The 18,902-nt window shown below is 38.3% G+C and overlaps 2 protein-coding genes across 10 annotated transcripts in view; one reads left to right on the forward strand and one right to left on the reverse strand.

Moving 5' to 3' along the window:
* Window positions 1–9,982, reverse strand: part of ctnnd1 (catenin (cadherin-associated protein), delta 1) — a 31,223-nt gene extending 21,241 nt beyond the window's left edge. For 5 of the 9 annotated variants that reach the window (XM_015030357.1, XM_015030360.1, XM_015030361.1 and 2 more), the window contains exon 1: window positions 9,725–9,982. The gene's annotated coding sequence lies outside the window, so the exon portion shown is untranslated. Of the gene's footprint in view, window positions 1–8,952; window positions 9,065–9,500; window positions 9,702–9,724 lie in introns of those variants that run through there. The other 4 variants (XM_015030362.1, XM_015030356.1, XM_015030363.1 and 1 more) reach the window with 4 other exon arrangements.
* Window positions 9,983–14,822: 4,840 nt separating this feature from the next.
* The window catches only part of slc43a3a (solute carrier family 43 member 3a), a 15,944-nt gene continuing 11,864 nt past the window's right edge, over window positions 14,823–18,902 (forward strand). The window contains exons 1-7 of the mRNA XM_015030373.1: window positions 14,823–15,137; window positions 15,727–15,856; window positions 16,344–16,390; window positions 16,526–16,602; window positions 16,698–16,790; window positions 17,398–17,537; window positions 17,624–17,763. Coding sequence (XP_014885859.1) covers window positions 14,948–15,137; window positions 15,727–15,856; window positions 16,344–16,390; window positions 16,526–16,602; window positions 16,698–16,790; window positions 17,398–17,537; window positions 17,624–17,763 — 817 coding nt within the window. The 5' untranslated portion in view covers window positions 14,823–14,947. The remainder of the gene's footprint in view (window positions 15,138–15,726; window positions 15,857–16,343; window positions 16,391–16,525; window positions 16,603–16,697; window positions 16,791–17,397; window positions 17,538–17,623; window positions 17,764–18,902) is intronic.

Below are 18,902 nucleotides of genomic sequence, written 5' to 3' on the forward strand. Positions count from 1 at the left end.
AAAAAAAAAAAAAAGCAGGGCTCTGACGCAGGGCGCCGCCGGGAATCTAAACAGCAAAGAAGCGATAATTAAGTTTATACTTAATTAGCGAGAAGCTGGAAAATAAAGCAGAGAAAAAGTGATGAAAGTGGAAACTACCAACAGAATCCACCTAAAACAATTCAAGACGGGGAGTGACATAAGGAGGCTGTCGTCACATTTCAATCTTTCTTCACCTACTGCTAAGCAGGGTTAAAATTAGAAAGTGAGATTTACAACAAGAGGGAAGAGCGGCAATTTGCAGCAGCAGCATGTGGAGCTTGTTTGCACCTTTTGCCTTCAAAATAGCAAGAACGCGAAAAGGAGAGAGATGTGAGAGCAGAGAGGGGCTGTGAGCTTCTAAACTTTAAAGACTGGGACAATGCATCGAAGCAACAAAAAAAAAAGGTTATTTTTAAATCAACAACAAAAAGAGTTCTGATTATATACCAATTTCTAAATAAGATATATTTTATTGTAAGGAAACTTATGACATTTAGGTTAGTGGTACAAAGTTACTCGATTCTTACAGTAAAAGTTGTTAGAGAATTTATTTTAGGTACTCCTCCTTCAGAAAGAGTCCACACCGAAGAGTACTGCTGTTATTATCACCTGGTATATTTTTTTTTTAGTTTCCATTCAGCCAATTATTGGTCAAGCTTTTAAAAATCTAAAGTAGCACAGCTGATCCTGATTGGCTGAATTCTTGGAGCATTTCTAGTTTTGCACTACAATCTGTGTTAAAACTAAAAACAAAGTTAACATTTTCTCTGCTTAGAAAATGAGAGACTGCTTTTGAGAGTCTCTCAAAGCAAAAATAAAGCTAGCTCTAAAAAAGCCAAGCTTAACTTGTAAAGTTGTGTTTGAACTTTATCCAGTGAACGAATACAGAGCTACATTGTATTTTATGTCTGTAATGACTTTTTAAAAAGTGCCTCTCAGCAGTCATGACTGTACCTAAAAAACATCCAACATTACACAACCATAACTCTGGTTAACAATTAACCACCAAGAATCCAAGATAACACGGCATCAAACTGATTTGTCAGACTCCTTATATGGTCACCATCTAAAACTTGGTGGTTGTTCTCAGCTTCTTTGAAAAATTGTGTGAAGTCACCAGACTGAAGACAGTTGAGTCAAACATAAATGGACCGCTTGACACACGATACCATAAAACTAAATGAGACCTGATACGGCATTTTAAAACGGCCTACTGAGCTATATTACTGCGAATAATGGAGGCAATCAATCATGTCAAATGCACTCAATTTAACATGTAGCCACAAAGAAAATGCTTGGAAAGAAATTAAGACGTGGTTGCTTAGGAGAGACGCAGACGCAGAGAAAGAAGGGGTTTTTTTTTTCTTCTTCTGTTAAATAAAGAAAACGCAACCTAAACACATGCCACAGATGGTATAAACCTAAATTACAGAGGCCAGTCCAGCCCAAAGTAAGACCATCACAGTCTTAGACTTTTACCCTCAGCAGGGAGGCTGGCGTGGGAGGACAGAGGAATCTGGAAAAGGATTACTTCAGCAGAGTCTAATAAAGGAATGACATGAGCATGGCTCATCTCCAAACCAGGGCAAAAATCATTTTCTGCTTCAAAGTTCATCGACTCATGGATCTCCAATCTGCTGTCCGGCCGCACAGACGGGACCGTCTGAATGAAAAAAAAAAAAAAAAACAGACTCCAGTATTAAGTGTGGATGTATGCCAGCTTGAGTGTGTGTTCACATAAGCGAGTGATGTGTGGATGGGTGTCAGGGAGACTGAAGAAAGAAAGTGGCAAGTTTGTATGCTTGTTACTATTCTCAAATACTCCAACAGAGCACTGGCAACTTTTTTGTGAAGTTAAGTAAAACGTTTTTTTTCCGTCTGTGTGGGAGGAAAAAAATAATTTAACAAAAATAAAGACATTTGTGGTCAAAAGCACATTGGAGCTGCAAGAAAACACTCCCGTAGTACCATTGTCATACATTCCAGAGTAAGATTTAGCGTGTCATATCCTGCCTCAGCTGTTGGGAGCCGTCCTAAAAAAAAAATTCATAATTCATCTTTCGTCTGCGTTTGTCTAGGTATTTTAAACATAAAAGCTGGAAAGAGAAAGTGGGTGGAACCCTGTACTGTTTCTTAGGTGAAATATGTAAACAAGAAAACAAATTGGCTTAAACTTATCTCTAAAATAAAACAAAAAGCATGTGCATGTTGAAAAGGCCGTCAGGTGTTGCCGATTAGATCTAGAAAAGCAACTTGTTAGTGGGAACGGTTGAGCATGGACCGATCTTCCTTACCAGGTTTTATAAAGTAAAACTGGCAAAAAAGTTGCTTTCCTACCATTCAGGTTTGTGTTCGTCTCAGGTTACAGCAGGCTGCAGTTTTAAAAAGTCCCAGCGATAATGTGAACATACCTAGAAAAGGGTTATCTACCTTTTCCATCTTGTTACCGAAAGTTTTACTTTATTTAAAAAAGATAAGAAGAAGCCTGATGCATTTCTGTTCCAAGGCAGAATCTGCTCTGTTTTGGTCTGAAAATATTCCACTGCAACAGTTATGATGTTTGACCTGAATAAACTATTATAACTCTATTATTATGGAAAATAACAGGAAAAAAACATTTAAATATCACATGTAGAAGGTTTTATAGCACTATGTGATTATTTTTTAAATATATAATTCTGGGATTGCAGTTTTTAAACAGATTTCAATGTGAATCGGGTGACATAAATAAACACAACTTCAGCTTTTAAAAGGCTGCCTACATTTTTTTTCAAGTATTTGGCTGTTTTGAATAAAATCTGGGTCTATACAAAACTAAGGCTTAATCTTTGAGAGGGTGAACTTGTATTATTATATTAGTTGAAGATGGCCTCAAAACAACAATATTATCATGTATCGCAAAACTTATTATAGCGACAGGTCTAGCTATGACGTTAATATAACTAGTCAGTAATTTATACGCCAGCAGGAAGAAGTGTTGCTTTTGTTTTCAATAAAACCAGTTAGTTCATGTTATACAATCTGGCGTCATGTGGTTTTCTTATTCTATCCAAATCTACAGTGAGAATCTGAGATAAGTCTTTTTTTATCAAAGAGTTGTTGCATCTTTCTGACAAAACACACACATCAAGAATGTGAACCTAATTTCCTGTTCCTTCCTCTCTGCTATAGAGAGTTAATCAATCCCAACAGCTTCTAACAAATTTTACCGTTCTTGTGGAAAGATGCACTTTGCTGTGAAAGCTGTAAATGGTTTCCGTCACTTAAAGCCTGGGAATCGGCCATTACGCTATTACTGGGCCATTAGCAGCACAACCCCCTCTGTTAAAGGGGCGGTGCAGCCATTAACTCCTCAAAGAAGCAATACACCAAAACCAGAACATGGCAAATATTTAGTCCCTCCAAAGCATTTTTTGCTTAATGAACTATAACTGTGCAATCTCTTTTATAATATACCATCTCTTCTATTTCATTCATTCTGTCATTGAGGCAGTCCCAACACACATCCTGTTCACAGCTGAAACAAAGTTAAAACGCTGCTGTGGCCTGGACAAGCGCTTTGCTGACTCGGCTTCATCTGAATGGTCGCACAGAGATTTGGTGAACACCCTGTGGTGCTTTGTGCGTTGACCTTGGCCTAAATCCAGACAGTCCCACCTTTACCATCCTGACATGAAACCACAAGGGGCACCGGTCCTGGTCCACACCACTCCACATGTGGCCATTAAGGGAGAGTTTCGAACATGTCCACCTTAACTCACACTCAGGTTTTCATGCCGGAACCTCTGCAAGGCCAGCTGTCCCATGTAGACAACACAAGCTCATTTATCTTAGTGGGAAAGGAAATGAGTGGCCTTGGGCGCATGGAAGGAATCTGAATATGACTGAACAAATCAGACTAAAGAAAACATGTTCAACCATAAGGCCAACTGCAAACATATCTACATTTTATGTCTCAGATATTATTATCATGCTTTGATAGCGTTATAAATAAGATTAGTTAACATCAGTTATGGTTATGTTTTGATTGTGTTGAAGTTGGGTGCCAATCTGTATCTGTTGTCTTGCTGTGTAACAAAGTGCATCCTCTCAGCATAGGTTATGATTTCAATATATTTAAAATATTGACAAGATAGAATATAAACTGTAATTAATATGTGTCTTCTCTATAAAAGCAAAAAACAATTAATTAGTCTTCCTACAATAATAAAAATAAGCTAACGGATGATTAGTAAAAAAAAAAAAAAAAAAAAAACCCTGACAGTATGATTGGGTTTATTTATTTTCAAGCCATTTTTTCCCCCATGTTGGTTTATGTTGCGTTTATGTCTCATAAAAGTTTTCATATTTACTGATTAGCATTTAGAGGTCCAGATATGCGACTTAAAGTAATTGGTGTTGCTAAGAACTTCAATCAATGACGCATAAACTTTAGTTTTAAAGCAATATTTGTGTTTATCAATCTCCAGAATTTGTGTGGTAATGAGATTTATTTGCGCAATAACTTTTAACATCACTTTTCTCTTCACCACAAGTAACATCACAGCCTCTAGCTATGAAACTGTATGTCACTCATAGACATGACAGGTCCCAGAACAGCAGTCACTTCCACTTATCTGTTCTTCTTTATCTTCAAAACCGCCTCATGCTCTGCCTCTTGGTTTCAGTTTAACTAGTTTCTCTGGCTTCTCTCCAACTAAAACTGACTAACATCCAGTAAACATCTGACTTGTGTGCAACATTGTCATTGATGGCTATTAGTCAAATTTGTTCATTAATGTCATCTCCATTTCTAAATTAGGGGGTACAAAATATACTGCCTAGGGAAATTTAAATGCCAACCAAAGGCAAGTGACATAGCAGCAAACAGGCACAACATACTCCTCTCCTGCAGAAATAGGTGATAAACATGTAGCAGAAGAAAAAGAAAAAAAAAACAGACTTCTTAAACCTAATCAAACCATTTAGTGATCCAAAATCTCTATTTAAATGAGCATGTAGAACATGCCATACTTTGTTGAGACTAGAAAATGAAAGTAGTTTAGTCACCTTTGTCACATAGCTTAGCTAATTCTTAAGGTGGGAGTGTAAAGGCAACAACCAATGCCAACAAATTAATGAGGGACTTAAAATTAAAACAACTTGGTCAAATTCAATGAAGTCACTGATGTGGAAAACAGCTTTTTAGAGTAAAAATTCAAATGGTTTCTAGTTTTTGCTCAACTTTTTAGCCTCGGTCTGGGTTAATTGTTTTTTAAAGTTAATGAGTTTTCACTGTTACTTAACTTCATTATTTAGCATATTTTAGACATTAAATCCTTACCAACTGAACAGAGAAGTCATGGGTAGAAGGTGTGCTGGTCGTTTGGCCATTATAATACCACATGTTTAATACTTCACTGTTGCTGATATAGGAACTTTACAGACATTTTAAGATCCCATAAAAACACAGTGTCTGCATTTAAGTAATTTGTGTTTTAATTATGGACTATATCACAATTTTTGAATATTTTTAATAAACATACAATTTGACTTCAAGCAGCAACCAGGGCAAAAAAAATGTATTTAAATAATTTTAAAACTATGTTCTAGATCAGTAGTTCCCAAACTTTTTCTCCTGGACCCCCCCAGTGGTTTCCAAACTATTTCTGGTTGAACGATGTGTGTGAGCGAAGGGAGATTTTTAGAGACTCCCTGTTATACTCAGCCCCTGCTCCAGATGAACAAGGGGGGAAGTTTGGGAACCTCTGTTCTAGACCTAGAAAGTAAAACAAATATGAATCAACTTAGTTTTTGCACTGTCCATTTGATTCATAACCCAAATTGTCTCACAGCATCAGAAATCAAATAATAATATCAAATGACAAATAAGAAATGGTGTATTTTTGCTTTTTGCTGGTTTAGCTGACAAATATTTCTAAACCATTGTTGCACATTTTACAAGTCCTCCTTCTGATCTTATTGGATTAACATTTAGAAAAAAAAATTGTTAGATATCTAAAAATACGCTGCATTCTGACTTCTTATTTCTAAATGACGGACTTTCTTCTCAGCCATCACAGAAGAATAAAACTTCAGCAGAGCTCTTACAACATGAATCAAGTCAAGAGCTACATTACAGAAATATTATTCATTTTGGTCCATTGAGAGGTATCTGTTAATTGTATAAAGCTAATAATTATCTACTTATTACATTATGCCTTGATTTCTCAATAAGCCTAAAGAGAACTGTCTAGTAACCTTATAAGCCCTTTGATTTAATGATTCATTTAAAGTCCAGGACCACCTGCAGCTCAGGGAAAAGAAAACAGAAATTAGCACCCAGCGTCCAGCTGAAAATAAATTAGCTTCCATTGATGGTACAGTATCCATCAATACTTCAACATCTGAGCAGAAGCCACTAAATCCACTGACCACTATTGAGCTTATGTAACTGTGGCTTTGTGTGTAGAAGCTGGTTAGCACCACATTATTCTGGGCTGCAGTAAGTAGTGGTGAGAAATAAAGGAAACATGTCAACACGGCAAAACCGTGCGATTATTGAATGGAAAAGTAAACAGGGAATTGGCAAAAAATATTAGTAGCTGCAGCGTTTCATAGCTGGTTAAAAATTAACACATTTTGAAGATAATATTTTCTCAGAATTTCCCCACTGTGGGCCAACAAACTATCTTTCTATAGAATGACATTATTTTAAATCACTTTGAAATTCGCCAAGCATTTCAGCTTACGCTAAATTAAAACCGACAATGATTTACTACGTTTAATCTGCAAACAGAGAGCGATCGCTTGTCGACAGGAATGTTTGCACAACGGCTGCCGAACAAGTCGGTGGTCAACGTTTCCAAGAAATCAACCACGAGCTCCCAGGGAGGCGACCGAGCAGAGGTTTCACTTCACCGCTGCAGTTATCTGCTCACTTTGGTTCCACTCCGAGTTTACCATCACACACATAAACACCCAGAGGCAACCAACACATTCGACTTTCAAACAAAAACAGGCTGAAGGTGTGATTGGTGGAAATGTAGATCAAGGGAGATGAATCAAAAAAAAAGGAGAAACAGACAGCAAGGAGGAGCAAGTATAGCAGAACTCCAGCCTCGGTGTGTGTCAGAAGAGGGACACACCCATGGTGTGCCCTGCAAGCCATTCATTACACACTAGCAAATGATAGCCCTGCTTAAAACACCCGACCAGCTAGGAAAACTTCGGCCTCCACAGACAGAACGGCCAGGAATCATTCCAAGCAACAAAAGAAGTATCTAAAGAAAGGACGTTGTGTCCATTTTCTCTTTCAGTGGCCACTCCCTTCTTCCCTCATTTCAAGAGGGGACATTTTTAAGCGTGCCCTGACTTGTCCTCAATCTACTCCCCATCTGTGTTCCAGCAGGTTGCAGCAACAATCACCATAGGGTGAACACAGAAATATGTAAGGCATTTGTATGCTTCACTGATCAGCTGATTGTAGTAAAGGGGGGCGAGGGGGGAATAAGTAAACCAGAAATTATTTTGCAAGTGCAGAAAAAAAGTTTCAGGTTTGCTGTGTTGAAGTCCAGGCAATCAAACAAATCCTACAGGAAATTACAATCCTCTAACGTGCAGCGCCAAACTTGAAAACCTGTCTCTCCCCCCACATCTGAAGTGGCGCTGAACCAAGAACCACTAAAGAAATCGACACAAAAACCTCTGAAAAAGGCACTGAGAGCAACTTCTTTCTTCACGAAATGTAAACACAAATCAAGTGGCATCAGATTTTAGCGGTTGTATGATTTCTCTTATCTTTGGCAAAACACCACGAGCCATTGCATCCGACTAGCGCTAGACTCACACGTTTGTTTTGGTCGTGTTTACCCAGAATTCCCAGCGTTATAGTACACTTCCTGCTTTTGGAGCGGCCTCCGGTCTGCTTAACATTCACATAATGCATTCAAACCGCACCAGAGTTCACTTCAACCAAACACAGACCTATGTTTTTAGGTGGACCAAAATTTGCTTTTTTGGTCCACGCCAGCATTCGATTCCCCATTCGCATCTCCCCAAATAAACAGACTTTGTAGACATACAAACCAGGAAACAGAACACACTCTAGATCAAAGAATCTAGATTATCACAGAAGCAGCAAAGAGGCCCATGGTATCATTGGTGCAGCTCAGGAGGGAGAATCTGTCTACAGGACAATGGTGGTGGCAGCATCAGCAAAAATGGTCAGAGTTGATGGATAAATGGATGCAGCCAAATAAACAACTATCTCAGAAGGTTAAAACTTTCAAATCACTTCAAACTGGAGTGGAGACCCACTTTAACATACTATATATCCACACTAAAACTTAATAAGTCTAGACCTAAGCCCAACCGAGGTAATATTTGAAAATTGTAGTTCACAAAACCTCTTCATTCACTCTGAGGGAGTCTGAACTATGTTGCAAAGATCACCTGATAAATATAACAGTCTTCTAGATTTGCAGCTGACAGCTCTGAGGTGTTTCTACAAAGTATTGTCTCAGAGTTGCTAAATATAAATGCATGCCACACAATGCAATCGTGTATCTTTTTTTTTTCTGTCTGATTAAATCACAGTAAAATAGATTAAAGTGTCTAGTTCAAGTTGGAATGAATACTTTAGCAAGGCACTGGATATCCAGGCAGATTTCCTGTCTGTATTCAAACTGAAAAAACTGTAAGTAGAGAAGGTAAAACTAAGTCTCCACACAAGGGACTAAAATGACGAAGCAACAAACACTCCTGTTGTCACCACACCCCACTGGTCCAGACCCACACAACAGGTTCTTAGACTTGAAACGCCGTCTCCCTGCTCTGCCTGCCTCACCACATCAAAAGACAGCAGCTGAGATTTCACACCAGACTTTAAACACAGACCAAAATGTGAACAAAAATCAAAGGCAATCATACACACAACAGGAGGATAGTCACCTGAAAGCTCGGCGCAGGTTAACCATCCACAGAGAGTGGGCGTTTCAGGGCACACAAAGGGCGAAATTGATAAGCAAACTGGACTTTGACTTGGAGTTTGCGGTAAGGCGTCCCAGGGGACTTCCGTGTACTCTCACCTGTCCTGGGCACACAGGAAATCCCGGGGAAAGAGGCGGAGAAATCTTTTTAAAATAGCGTTTTTCAAACGCGTCAATCAGTGAAGAGGCGATGTTTTATGTGATAACACCTCCCAGCCATGCAAGTCTCTCATTTGTATTAAAACCTACCGACATAATGTGTAGAGTTTGTTTTTTTTCCCCCCTATATAATTGCCGCTTTCAGGTGAACGTAGTTTAATACAACTTTCCCCCCTCGAGTTATTCATCAACGAAACGCAGACATTGGTGCTAGCTCCGTTAGCTCCATGCTACGCCGCTAGCCTGCTCAGGCAGCCAAGTTCAGCGAACCAAAAGTCGCTTCCTCTCCCATCACCAACAAACCCCAAACCAGCCGCGCACAAAACAAAACACTACCAGAATTGCCATTACCCGTGTGGTAGACACTTTCAGCAGGTTTCTTTCTTAAAGTCCATAAGTGTTTGATGGCTTCGGGCCTAGCCGAGCTCTCTTGTTTGACACAATCCGGGGGAGCCCGACCCCTCCGGGCTGGGTAAAGAGTTTGGGTGAGACAATAAAAACACGTCGGCGCCGGGCGATTTTACACCCGAGAGATGCTGAGAGGAACCACGGTGAATACCGGAGAAAATACCCACCTATGCAGCGCAGTTTTTCCTTTCCTCCTCGCCTTCGCTTGTTGTCCACTTGTCTGTCCTCTTCCTCTCCGCTGGGGGGGGGAGGAAGATGTGGGGGCCAGCGAGAGATAAGAAAGCAGGACAGTTCAAAACGATCCGACCCAGATCCAGGGTTGATTTATTCTAAAGTAATTAGGGTTATGTGGTTTCAAAAGGTCACAAATGATCCAATAAACAGAAGAAACTTTTTGTCACTCCTATGGGAAAGGTTGGTGTGGCTCCTCACCTTCCCACAGGACTCCTCCCCTATGACTATGTCACATCCAATACAATGGAAGAAATCCATCTTCGGCTCAGAGCATTTCTCAGAAGCGTCACATACAGGTGCTACTCAGTAAATTAGACATTTTTTTTGTAAGTTGATTTCTTAGACACAATATATTTTCCGCGATTTACTGCAACAGTGCAGCGTGGCATGGAGGCGACCAGCCTGTGGCTCTGCGGAAGTGTCACGGATTCCCAGGTGGATTTATTTGCAACTTCATCTATTCTTTCTCATGATCCTCTCACTGGACTTCAAGCAACTTCCAACTTCTCAACATCCTGCAATCTTGGCTTGCAAAGGAAACACAAAAGGAACTTTAAGGGCTTCTTATCACTTGTTTTTTCATCATCACTTGTCTTGTTTTTGTGTTTTGCTTCTTCTTTGTTTTGTTTTTATTATTATTATTATTATTATTATTATTATTATTATTATTATTATTGTAGCACTTAAATTTGGTTTTATTTTCTGGCTCTCCAAAAAATAGCAAAGAGTTTACAACGTTACAGCCTTATATTTTTCTATTCTTGAAACTTTAGGAGAGAAATAAATATTTACTGATCTCCCTCAACTTTGTAGAGTTCAGATGTTGCCACCTTGTGGCCGAAATGACGAACTTCTCCAGAGGTTCCACCCGTCGAGGATAACACCTTTACTGATCTTACAAAAAGCATAACCAAAGTTCTTAAAATGGGTGTTAAATATTACATTTTTAGAAGAACTCATCGAATACTTCTAAATGCATGCATTCTGCTACAACCAGCCCACTGAGGATGTTCATGATCTTGATGTGACCTAAAATGAAAATTAGCTTGACTCCCCTGCTATACAGGAAAAACAGGTCTAATTCATCACCTGCTATTTACAGCCCTATTAAGTCCAAGTTCATTCAACTCAGATCCAGTAACATTGCAATGAAGTCGTATCCAATTATCTTTTAAAAACATCTGATGCTTTGTCATCTTGAGCAACCATGTGACATCAGCGGAGAGGAAGAACTTAATTTTACCAGTGAGAAGCTTCCAGGACTTTGAGTTGTGCGGTGTCCATGTGTTGTTTTTCACTGAGTTGCGGGTTTTCCTCTGGAAGGATGAGGCTGAGCTGTGTGCTCTTGGTGCCTCTGCATTTCATCCACCTCCTCAGCTGGAGCATTAATGGAGCTACTTGACACCTAAGTGTCAAACATTGTGGAAACGTCTAGCTGCTGTCTGAGGGCCTCCTATGACCTATGCTGTTCTATGTATCTTACCAAGGTTTCTGTAAGTTTACCAGGCCGAATTCTCAATTTTTCTCCTGGAGATTTCTCTTCTCACTTCTCTACCCTGATTAATCTGATCTCCTCAATTAAGGCGTCAACAGAAGCAGCAAAGTTAACCAGTATGGATTATTACATTATGTCTTTACTTGAAGGAGATTGTCATCGCTACTTTCTTACCACTTTGAGAAGATGTTCACCATCTAAGCTAATGGCGAAATAAATGTTTTAAAGATTAAAAGTATTTTAGAGGAGAGAAAAAAATGTTGTCATCTTGCTAATTACATGAAGCTCTTCTGAAAAATATTCTCTCCTATAAGGAGTCTCCTGACTCCCATGAGTTTTGAAAACATCTTAGATGGCCAAACGTGTGGGGGTTCTTTTATGTTGTTGTTGAAGCTCTAAACTGGAAATAGAAAATTTGGAATTAAATAAAAGGGATTTAATGTTGAAGTTTATTAAGTCTTTGAACAGTTTGGTAAATCATGTAATAATTGTTTGCATTTGAATTAAGCAGTTTTTTTAATATACCTATGATAAAAAAAAAAGAATTGCTAAAGATTAAAGAGCTTTGTTCCTTCCTGAAAAGTTTTCTTTTGTAACAGAGTCGAAAGAAAGTGGTAAAGAGTTTCTGTAGCATAAAATATAAGAAACAGAAAACTGATGCTGATTTTAAATCATGTTTGAGGTCTCTATGAAATTTATACACTTAACTGTGAACAGGATCCTGAAGAATAGAGTTCAATTGAAGCATTAAAACATACTGTATAAAATATAATGATTAAAAATATATAAAAGATAAATGATGACTGTTTTTTTTATTGATTAAATTTTTGACAAACTGTAAACTTTGTGACACACACACGCACACACACACACACACACGTGCACACACACACACAAAAAATCAAAATCAGTTTCTTACGCATTAGAGGGTTAAAATAAACAGAAAGACATATTGAAGACACAGTTTGCAAAAGAAAAAATTAAACAGACAAATATACAAAAGAAGAGATTAGTTAGGGCCAAGTCACCATGTGCGTATTCATTACATTTATGACATAATTTTATCATATTTCACGTCTCCACCCTATCATGTGTAAAGTCCACTCTGTTATGTCCTTGTTCACCTTGTCATTTTCATCATTTATGAAAATAAACAATTTATTTGCTAAACGTTTGTGTGACTCCTTTACAAATAACTGAGGGCCATATAGAACTGTTTGAAAGTTAATTGATATCTTTGATATCTATTCAGAAAAGAAAGTCTAAGTCTGAAAGATTTAACAAGAAACAAAGAGTTTGCCATAATTTTATTAGTATTCAAATTCTTTTCCTATCACCAAAATTATATTGTTGAAAAGGAGACCCAAAAGCTTTCTAAAAATATGCATCTTGCAATCACCATTACAATGTATTTATTTTTGTTTTGAATATGTCGATGATATGGTGGAAATATTTTGCTGTTTGCATGTTGGTTTGTTTTGGTGGCATTTTATTCATAAAAATTTGATTAAACATGCATTTCAAATAGAATAACATCTACTTAATAAAAGGATATGAAGTTCAATGGAAACCCTCAGCTTTTGGAAATGGGAAAGTCTCAAAGGCACCTTATGGTTATATTGACTTAAAATGTGTCCAAGGGTTAAATGTGTTAATTATTACATAATGCGGTTTTTATTACCTTTTAAGACCACATTTTGTTACATAATAGCATATATAATACGGCACTGCAATCCTGATGGTGCTCTCTTGCTGAGTAATTCCCGTAGTTAAATGGATAGTAGGAAATTTGATAATGTGTCAGTTTTATGTTTACATGTATAGTGGTTTTTATATAAAGATTTTTTATTATAATCTGAAATAGTTTCACAGAAATGTTTAAAAAATGAACACAAATTATACCTCTAATTTCTGCATATTCTTAGGATGAACTCTAGTAAATAAAATTTCCCTCCTGATAATTATGTGACATCAAAAGGTAAAATAAAATTTTACTATGTGGTTATAAAATTGGGTTTGGTTATAACCAAGGGGATAAAAGTTGACTGAAATTTTGATCATCTTATAGTTATGTTGTTGGTTTAATGTTCATCAACATTCCAAAAGGAACCTTTCCTGGACCAAGTTTGTCTCGGGAGAAATAACTTTCAGCGGAGCAAATACGGAGATAGTCTCACACTCTCTTCAGTGTTTACGATTATTTTCCTTTTACTGATCCTATAAAACCGACGTGTTGTCTTCCTGCTGGTAGAACGTCTCACTTTGATCCGTTCAACATTGTATCATTTGTAAGCGCTCATTTTATGAGCAGGATATTAATAAATCTGACTGAGTGACTCTAACCTTCACAGTACTTGGCCTTTTTTTCTTTTTCCTTAGCTAACTGTGGTCAGATGGCACCTGAAGATTCGTTTGTTGCATCTGGATTTCCTGACGTCGGTTGAAAAAGCCTGGAGAAATCCTCTTAGACTGTCAAGAAATTCAGATCTGTTAGATTAGCCATTTTATGTTATTAATCAGTTATAATCTGGCTTCCCTTCTGGTGCCGTGGACAGAAACACAAAGCTGCTCTTTGTGGCACATCAGTGGCTTTGCTCTGTTTCCAGGTCTGGCATAAAAGTGCAGGAGTGCAAAAGTAAGTTCAATCACACAAACAAACAGCATTTCAAGAAGTAAATTTAAATATATTTTGTGCTTACCAATCATGTTTTAGAACGTATATGTAAGTTCCCTATTGCACCAGTACTTTGTCTTGTGTTGGTACTCATAGATTAACCCAACTAATCTGGATTAGAGGCAGTACTTCTTGCAGATAACTGTCACGGTCCATAAAGTCTGCTGTCAGTATGCTGTAGCGGCGGTTCACCATGAGAAAGATAAGAAGCATTTTAAGAGGGAAGACCCGCCATGCTGTCACAGAACTGACGAGTTAAACTCACAGGAACTGGACTGAAGAGGCTTCACTTCACCAAGGTGAAAGTTATTATTTCAAATTGTTATTAATATTTTAAAAGGCTAAAGTTTCATTTTAATCTCAGGCATAAAGATGTTTTATGAATAGTAAAGCTCTAGCTCAGAATTATAGCATAGCTGGAAGTAGAAAAATACATTATGTAATAAACATTTTGCTAAGAAATGATGTGCATGCATTGCATTGGTTAGCTATGAAGGATTATCAGTAAAAAAAGAATCAATACATGCTTTTCAAACTTGGTAATATTAGTTGTCTTTGCTCAAATGCTGCTCTACTGAAGTTAAGTTATTAATTACTAAAATAAATTCCAGCATCAGATCTTTAAACTTGCTCTAATACAGTATTGTTTTATTTCCACTGACAATAAAACATCTGTCATATTGTCCAGTAGCAGATGTTCCTTCAGCCTCTCATTGTTTTAGCAGCTTTGGGATGCAGCCCACCTAACACGTTCTTCACAGCTGGCTCTCTGGTGTTAACTTAATGCTGCTCACCAGAAGGTGGCTGAGGAACTGACAAATTAAAAAAGTGATCATCCCCTTTGTTTTCTCGTATTTCTTAAGCAGGAAGATGATTGCTGCTTGCTGGAGGAACCCCGGGGAGCTTTAGAAAACAGAATAACTTTCTCTGAAGACAGACCTTATCGTCGAAAGTTTCATCTGAGCTCTTGCGGAGAAGGACTGAAGCATGCAGGGCCGCGAGGTCGGCTCCAAGATGCGCTACTGGCTGACGCTGATCTCGGGGATGCTGGAGTGTCTGTGCTTTGCTGGTGTGGTGTTTGGCTACACCTCTCTGGTGTTTGTGCTGAAGGAAGACCAGTACTTCAGTGAGTTGTGCAGCAACAACACAGTCAGCAACAGCTCTCTGGTGGAGACAGGTGAGCAAAAGAAGAAATAGAAGACTTGTGTGATTTAAGTTTCTGAAGACGGGGCTATTTGTTTAATTTCTCCAGTTATTTGGGTGGTGACTTTGCTGTTTGCTTGTCAGTTGGGTCAAAATGCTCTATCCCTGCATGAACGTCTATCCTAAAGCTGGATAAAAAACATAAATCATCAGAGCTGCAGCAGGAGATAGCAAATGGCATTAAAACACACTGTATAAAACGAGACATAAAGCATATCAGTTTGGATTATTAAAATTATGTTTATTTGGTAAAACCCAGAGAAATAAGAGAGGGACATGAACATGTAGCCACTTGGAGATGATCTTGCAGCCTTCATTGAAGAAGACTAAATGTTGAAACCAGATCTAAAGATGCATAAAAAATATTTCTCTAAGTATATAGACACACCTGCAGATGGTGACACCGTGGAGCTGTAGTCACAACGTGACTGGAAAAAGCTTTGAAGAAATTATTTATGGTCTAATTTGGTTTGTACACATTTCAGAGTTGCTCCATGGGCTGATAACCACTGATAATCGCCATTCTATGGGATGATGTCTGAGTGTTTTGCTCTTTCTTTCAGACTGCAGAGGTCAGGATGAGCAGTTTTCTCTGGTTTTCACTATCGCCTCGTTCCTGAACAACTTCCTGAGTCTGATCAACGGCTACCTGTTTGATCGATTTGGCACCATGGTAACAAGACTGCTGGCAGTGTAAGTTTCAAGCACGAATCTTCATTCAACTCAGGGGGCACTAATCTATTTAATTACTAATTTTAGATTTCGGTTGCAGTCTACAATGCATATAGAGAACTTTATATCAACAGTCTTGAAATTCTGCTTAATCTTCCAACTGGTTTATATACAGAACCCTAGAAACAGGTTTTATGTCAAATTTGAGCTTGTAGTTGAATTATTTCTGTTAGGATGAGAGGAGGAACCTTCAATGGTGAACGTGATAAACTTAGGGAGGGTCTTACAAAGACAGTTTACACCCAGACAGACGTCACCTCCTTTGACCACATACTGTCGACAGTTACTGTGTTTACCATTTAAATAGGCGTAGTATAAATAACAAACTAGATAGTGTCAATGTAAGCCATAAAAAAATGAACCTTTTTAACAAAAACACAAAAATGCCTTTAACTTTTATTAATGTTATATAAATGACCAGAGATACTCGTGTGTTTTCTCCTTCCAGATCTTTGTACACAACTGGAACCCTTTTTGTGGCCTTCTCCAGTGCAGGTCTGCAAACAGTTTGATGCAAACAAACATATTTAATTTATAAGGTTGTAGAAAGGGACATATTTAATACATTTAGTCAAACTGCTATTCATCTTCGAGATTACCGTCATTTTTTTCTCTCCCACTGTTCTGCAGCATATTCCTTGATGCTCTTTCCTGCCTTATCCTGCATCGCCGTGGGAGGAATTCTGCTCCTTATGACGAACATTCAGGTGGTTATTCTGTAAAAGCAGCTGCTCCTTCATTGGAAATCAAATACAGGGGGTCATTTTATTGAAACATTTGGAATTTGTTTGTTTTTGCCGAGGTGGGGAACCTGTTTGCTGCTCATCGCTCCACCATCATTACTTTCTACAACGGAGCCTTTGACTCTTCTTCAGGAGTCTTCCTCATCATCAAGGTGCATTGCCATGTTTTGCTACATATTTTTTAATTTGGTGGAAATTGAACAGATTATTATTTACATATGGATTTGTTTTAATAGGCTGAAAAACCAAACTTAGCAAAAGTCGGAAACTAAAAATAAAACACAAGATATCATTGCCTTTGTTTTATCTGGATATAAAGTTTCAGCTTTTGTAGAAAACAAAATAGGTAAAAACAAAAGAAAAAATATTTTCACCCATGTTGAGTTAGTGTACTGTTACAAAACTTGTTTAAGAAATGTCTTAAGAGTAAATAAAACTACAAGAACAAATCTGACAATTTAATATGCCGGAGCAAAGGACTGGACACCATTATAATATTTTACATTATCTAGACTCAAACTGTTATCACTGATGGGAGAATAAATCCTGAACTATGTGATCAATTTCTGGGAAAACCATTGTAACACCAGCCAGTGACTTTAGTCTGCAGTTAGTTTTAGTGATACAGAAAGACAACGAACCCTACTGCTGGGACACTTTCAGATGACAATAATCCTAGTAGCACAGAAAAGATTCTACAGATGAAGAATGGAAAGACTGCTTCAGATCACCATATGTTGTCTCCATTTCCCACTACAGATTCTACACGAGCGAGGAATCTCTCTCCAGTCCTCCTTCCTTGCCTTGTCCCTCTGCAGCATCATTCACGTGGCGAGGACTTTCCTCCTCATGCCCAGGACCCACATCCCGTACCCGCTGCCTCCACGCTACACATATGGGTGAGCGTCTTATTATTCATTGTTGTTTTCAGAAGGTTCTCTTCTGGGTTGAAACTTGACGGCATGCAGTGTGTCCTGATGTCCAGGGTGAACTGTGGACAAGCCGACAGCTACAACGTGGAGCAGGTCAAGAGGACGAAGGAGGAGGACGCATCCGGTCAGGGTTCCAGTGGGAAAGACGAAACGGCAAAGTCGGATGAAACAGAGGTCGAAAACGCAGAAAAAGGTATCAGGTTTAAGAGTGACAACGCCTGTGGAGAAGCTGATCAGTTCAACAGATAGATTATACCACAGCCTAATAGCATTTAGAAGCACGGAGGAGACTTAATTGGCTCCTGTACAATGTCTTGTAGAAGCACTCACACTGATTGAATATTCCACTTTCTGTCACATTACATCCACAAACTTCAGGGTATTTCTTGAAGATGTATTTGAGCTGGATCAACAAAATGTGCAAAAATTATTACACTGCAAAAACACAAAATCTATCCAAGTATTTTTATTTAGTTTGTAGAAAAAATAGAAACTAGATCAAAACAAAATGCGATATTATTTTAGGTGTATTTTGGTAGACTTGAAGTAAGACTCAACTTACTATTTAAGCTTGTTTTACATAATTCTTGAATGTAAAGTTGTTGGGTTTTTTTTTTTTTTTGTTTCAAAGCATATTTTTTTCTGATTTAAGTGAAAGTGCCAGCTGAACAAGTACTTAACTGACCTGATGTCCAGAGGCTCTACTCATCCCCTGCTGTAGCCACAGCTTGAACCTTTAGTTATGTGATGCAGCCTCATCTAGCAGAGAGTGTCTAACTTTCTTTGACACTGTTCAAAGGTTGTACACAATCTTTTTCATCTTCTGTGAAGAGGTGGGACATTCTCGCAGAGTTTGTCGACATCACATTGAAGCCTCTGAGTGACGCCCGGTGGGAAGCAAAGCTAGACTCTGTCAAAGCTATACGTTTCCAGATGGAGGGAGTTTTAGATTCACTACAAAAGCTTGAAGAAGTGGCAGGAGACAGCAAAATTGTCTCAGAGGCAAAGTCACTATCTAATGAGATTGTTAGTATGGAGTTCCTTGTGTGCCTCATAGTTTGGTATGACTTATTATGTGAGATCAACTTTGCAAGCAAGGCACTACAAGCAGCAGATGTGTCAAATGACACAGCCATTAGGCTAATCGAGTCTCTAAAAGAGTTTTTGCTCAAGTATAGAGAAGAGGGCTTTCAGAAGTCACTCGACATTGCAGGCAAGATAGCCATCGAAATGGATGCTTCTCCTGAATTCAAAGAGAAACAACTTAGGAAGCAAAAGAAGTTCCCAGATGACAATTCATGCCCTGGTCATCATGAAAAGGAACCCACAAGG

The sequence above is a fragment of the Poecilia latipinna genome, unplaced genomic scaffold (assembly GCF_001443285.1).
Source record: "Poecilia latipinna isolate Pla-1442-1.1 unplaced genomic scaffold, P_latipinna-1.0 Scaffold180, whole genome shotgun sequence".
Classification (NCBI taxonomy): domain Eukaryota; kingdom Metazoa; phylum Chordata; class Actinopteri; order Cyprinodontiformes; family Poeciliidae; genus Poecilia; species Poecilia latipinna.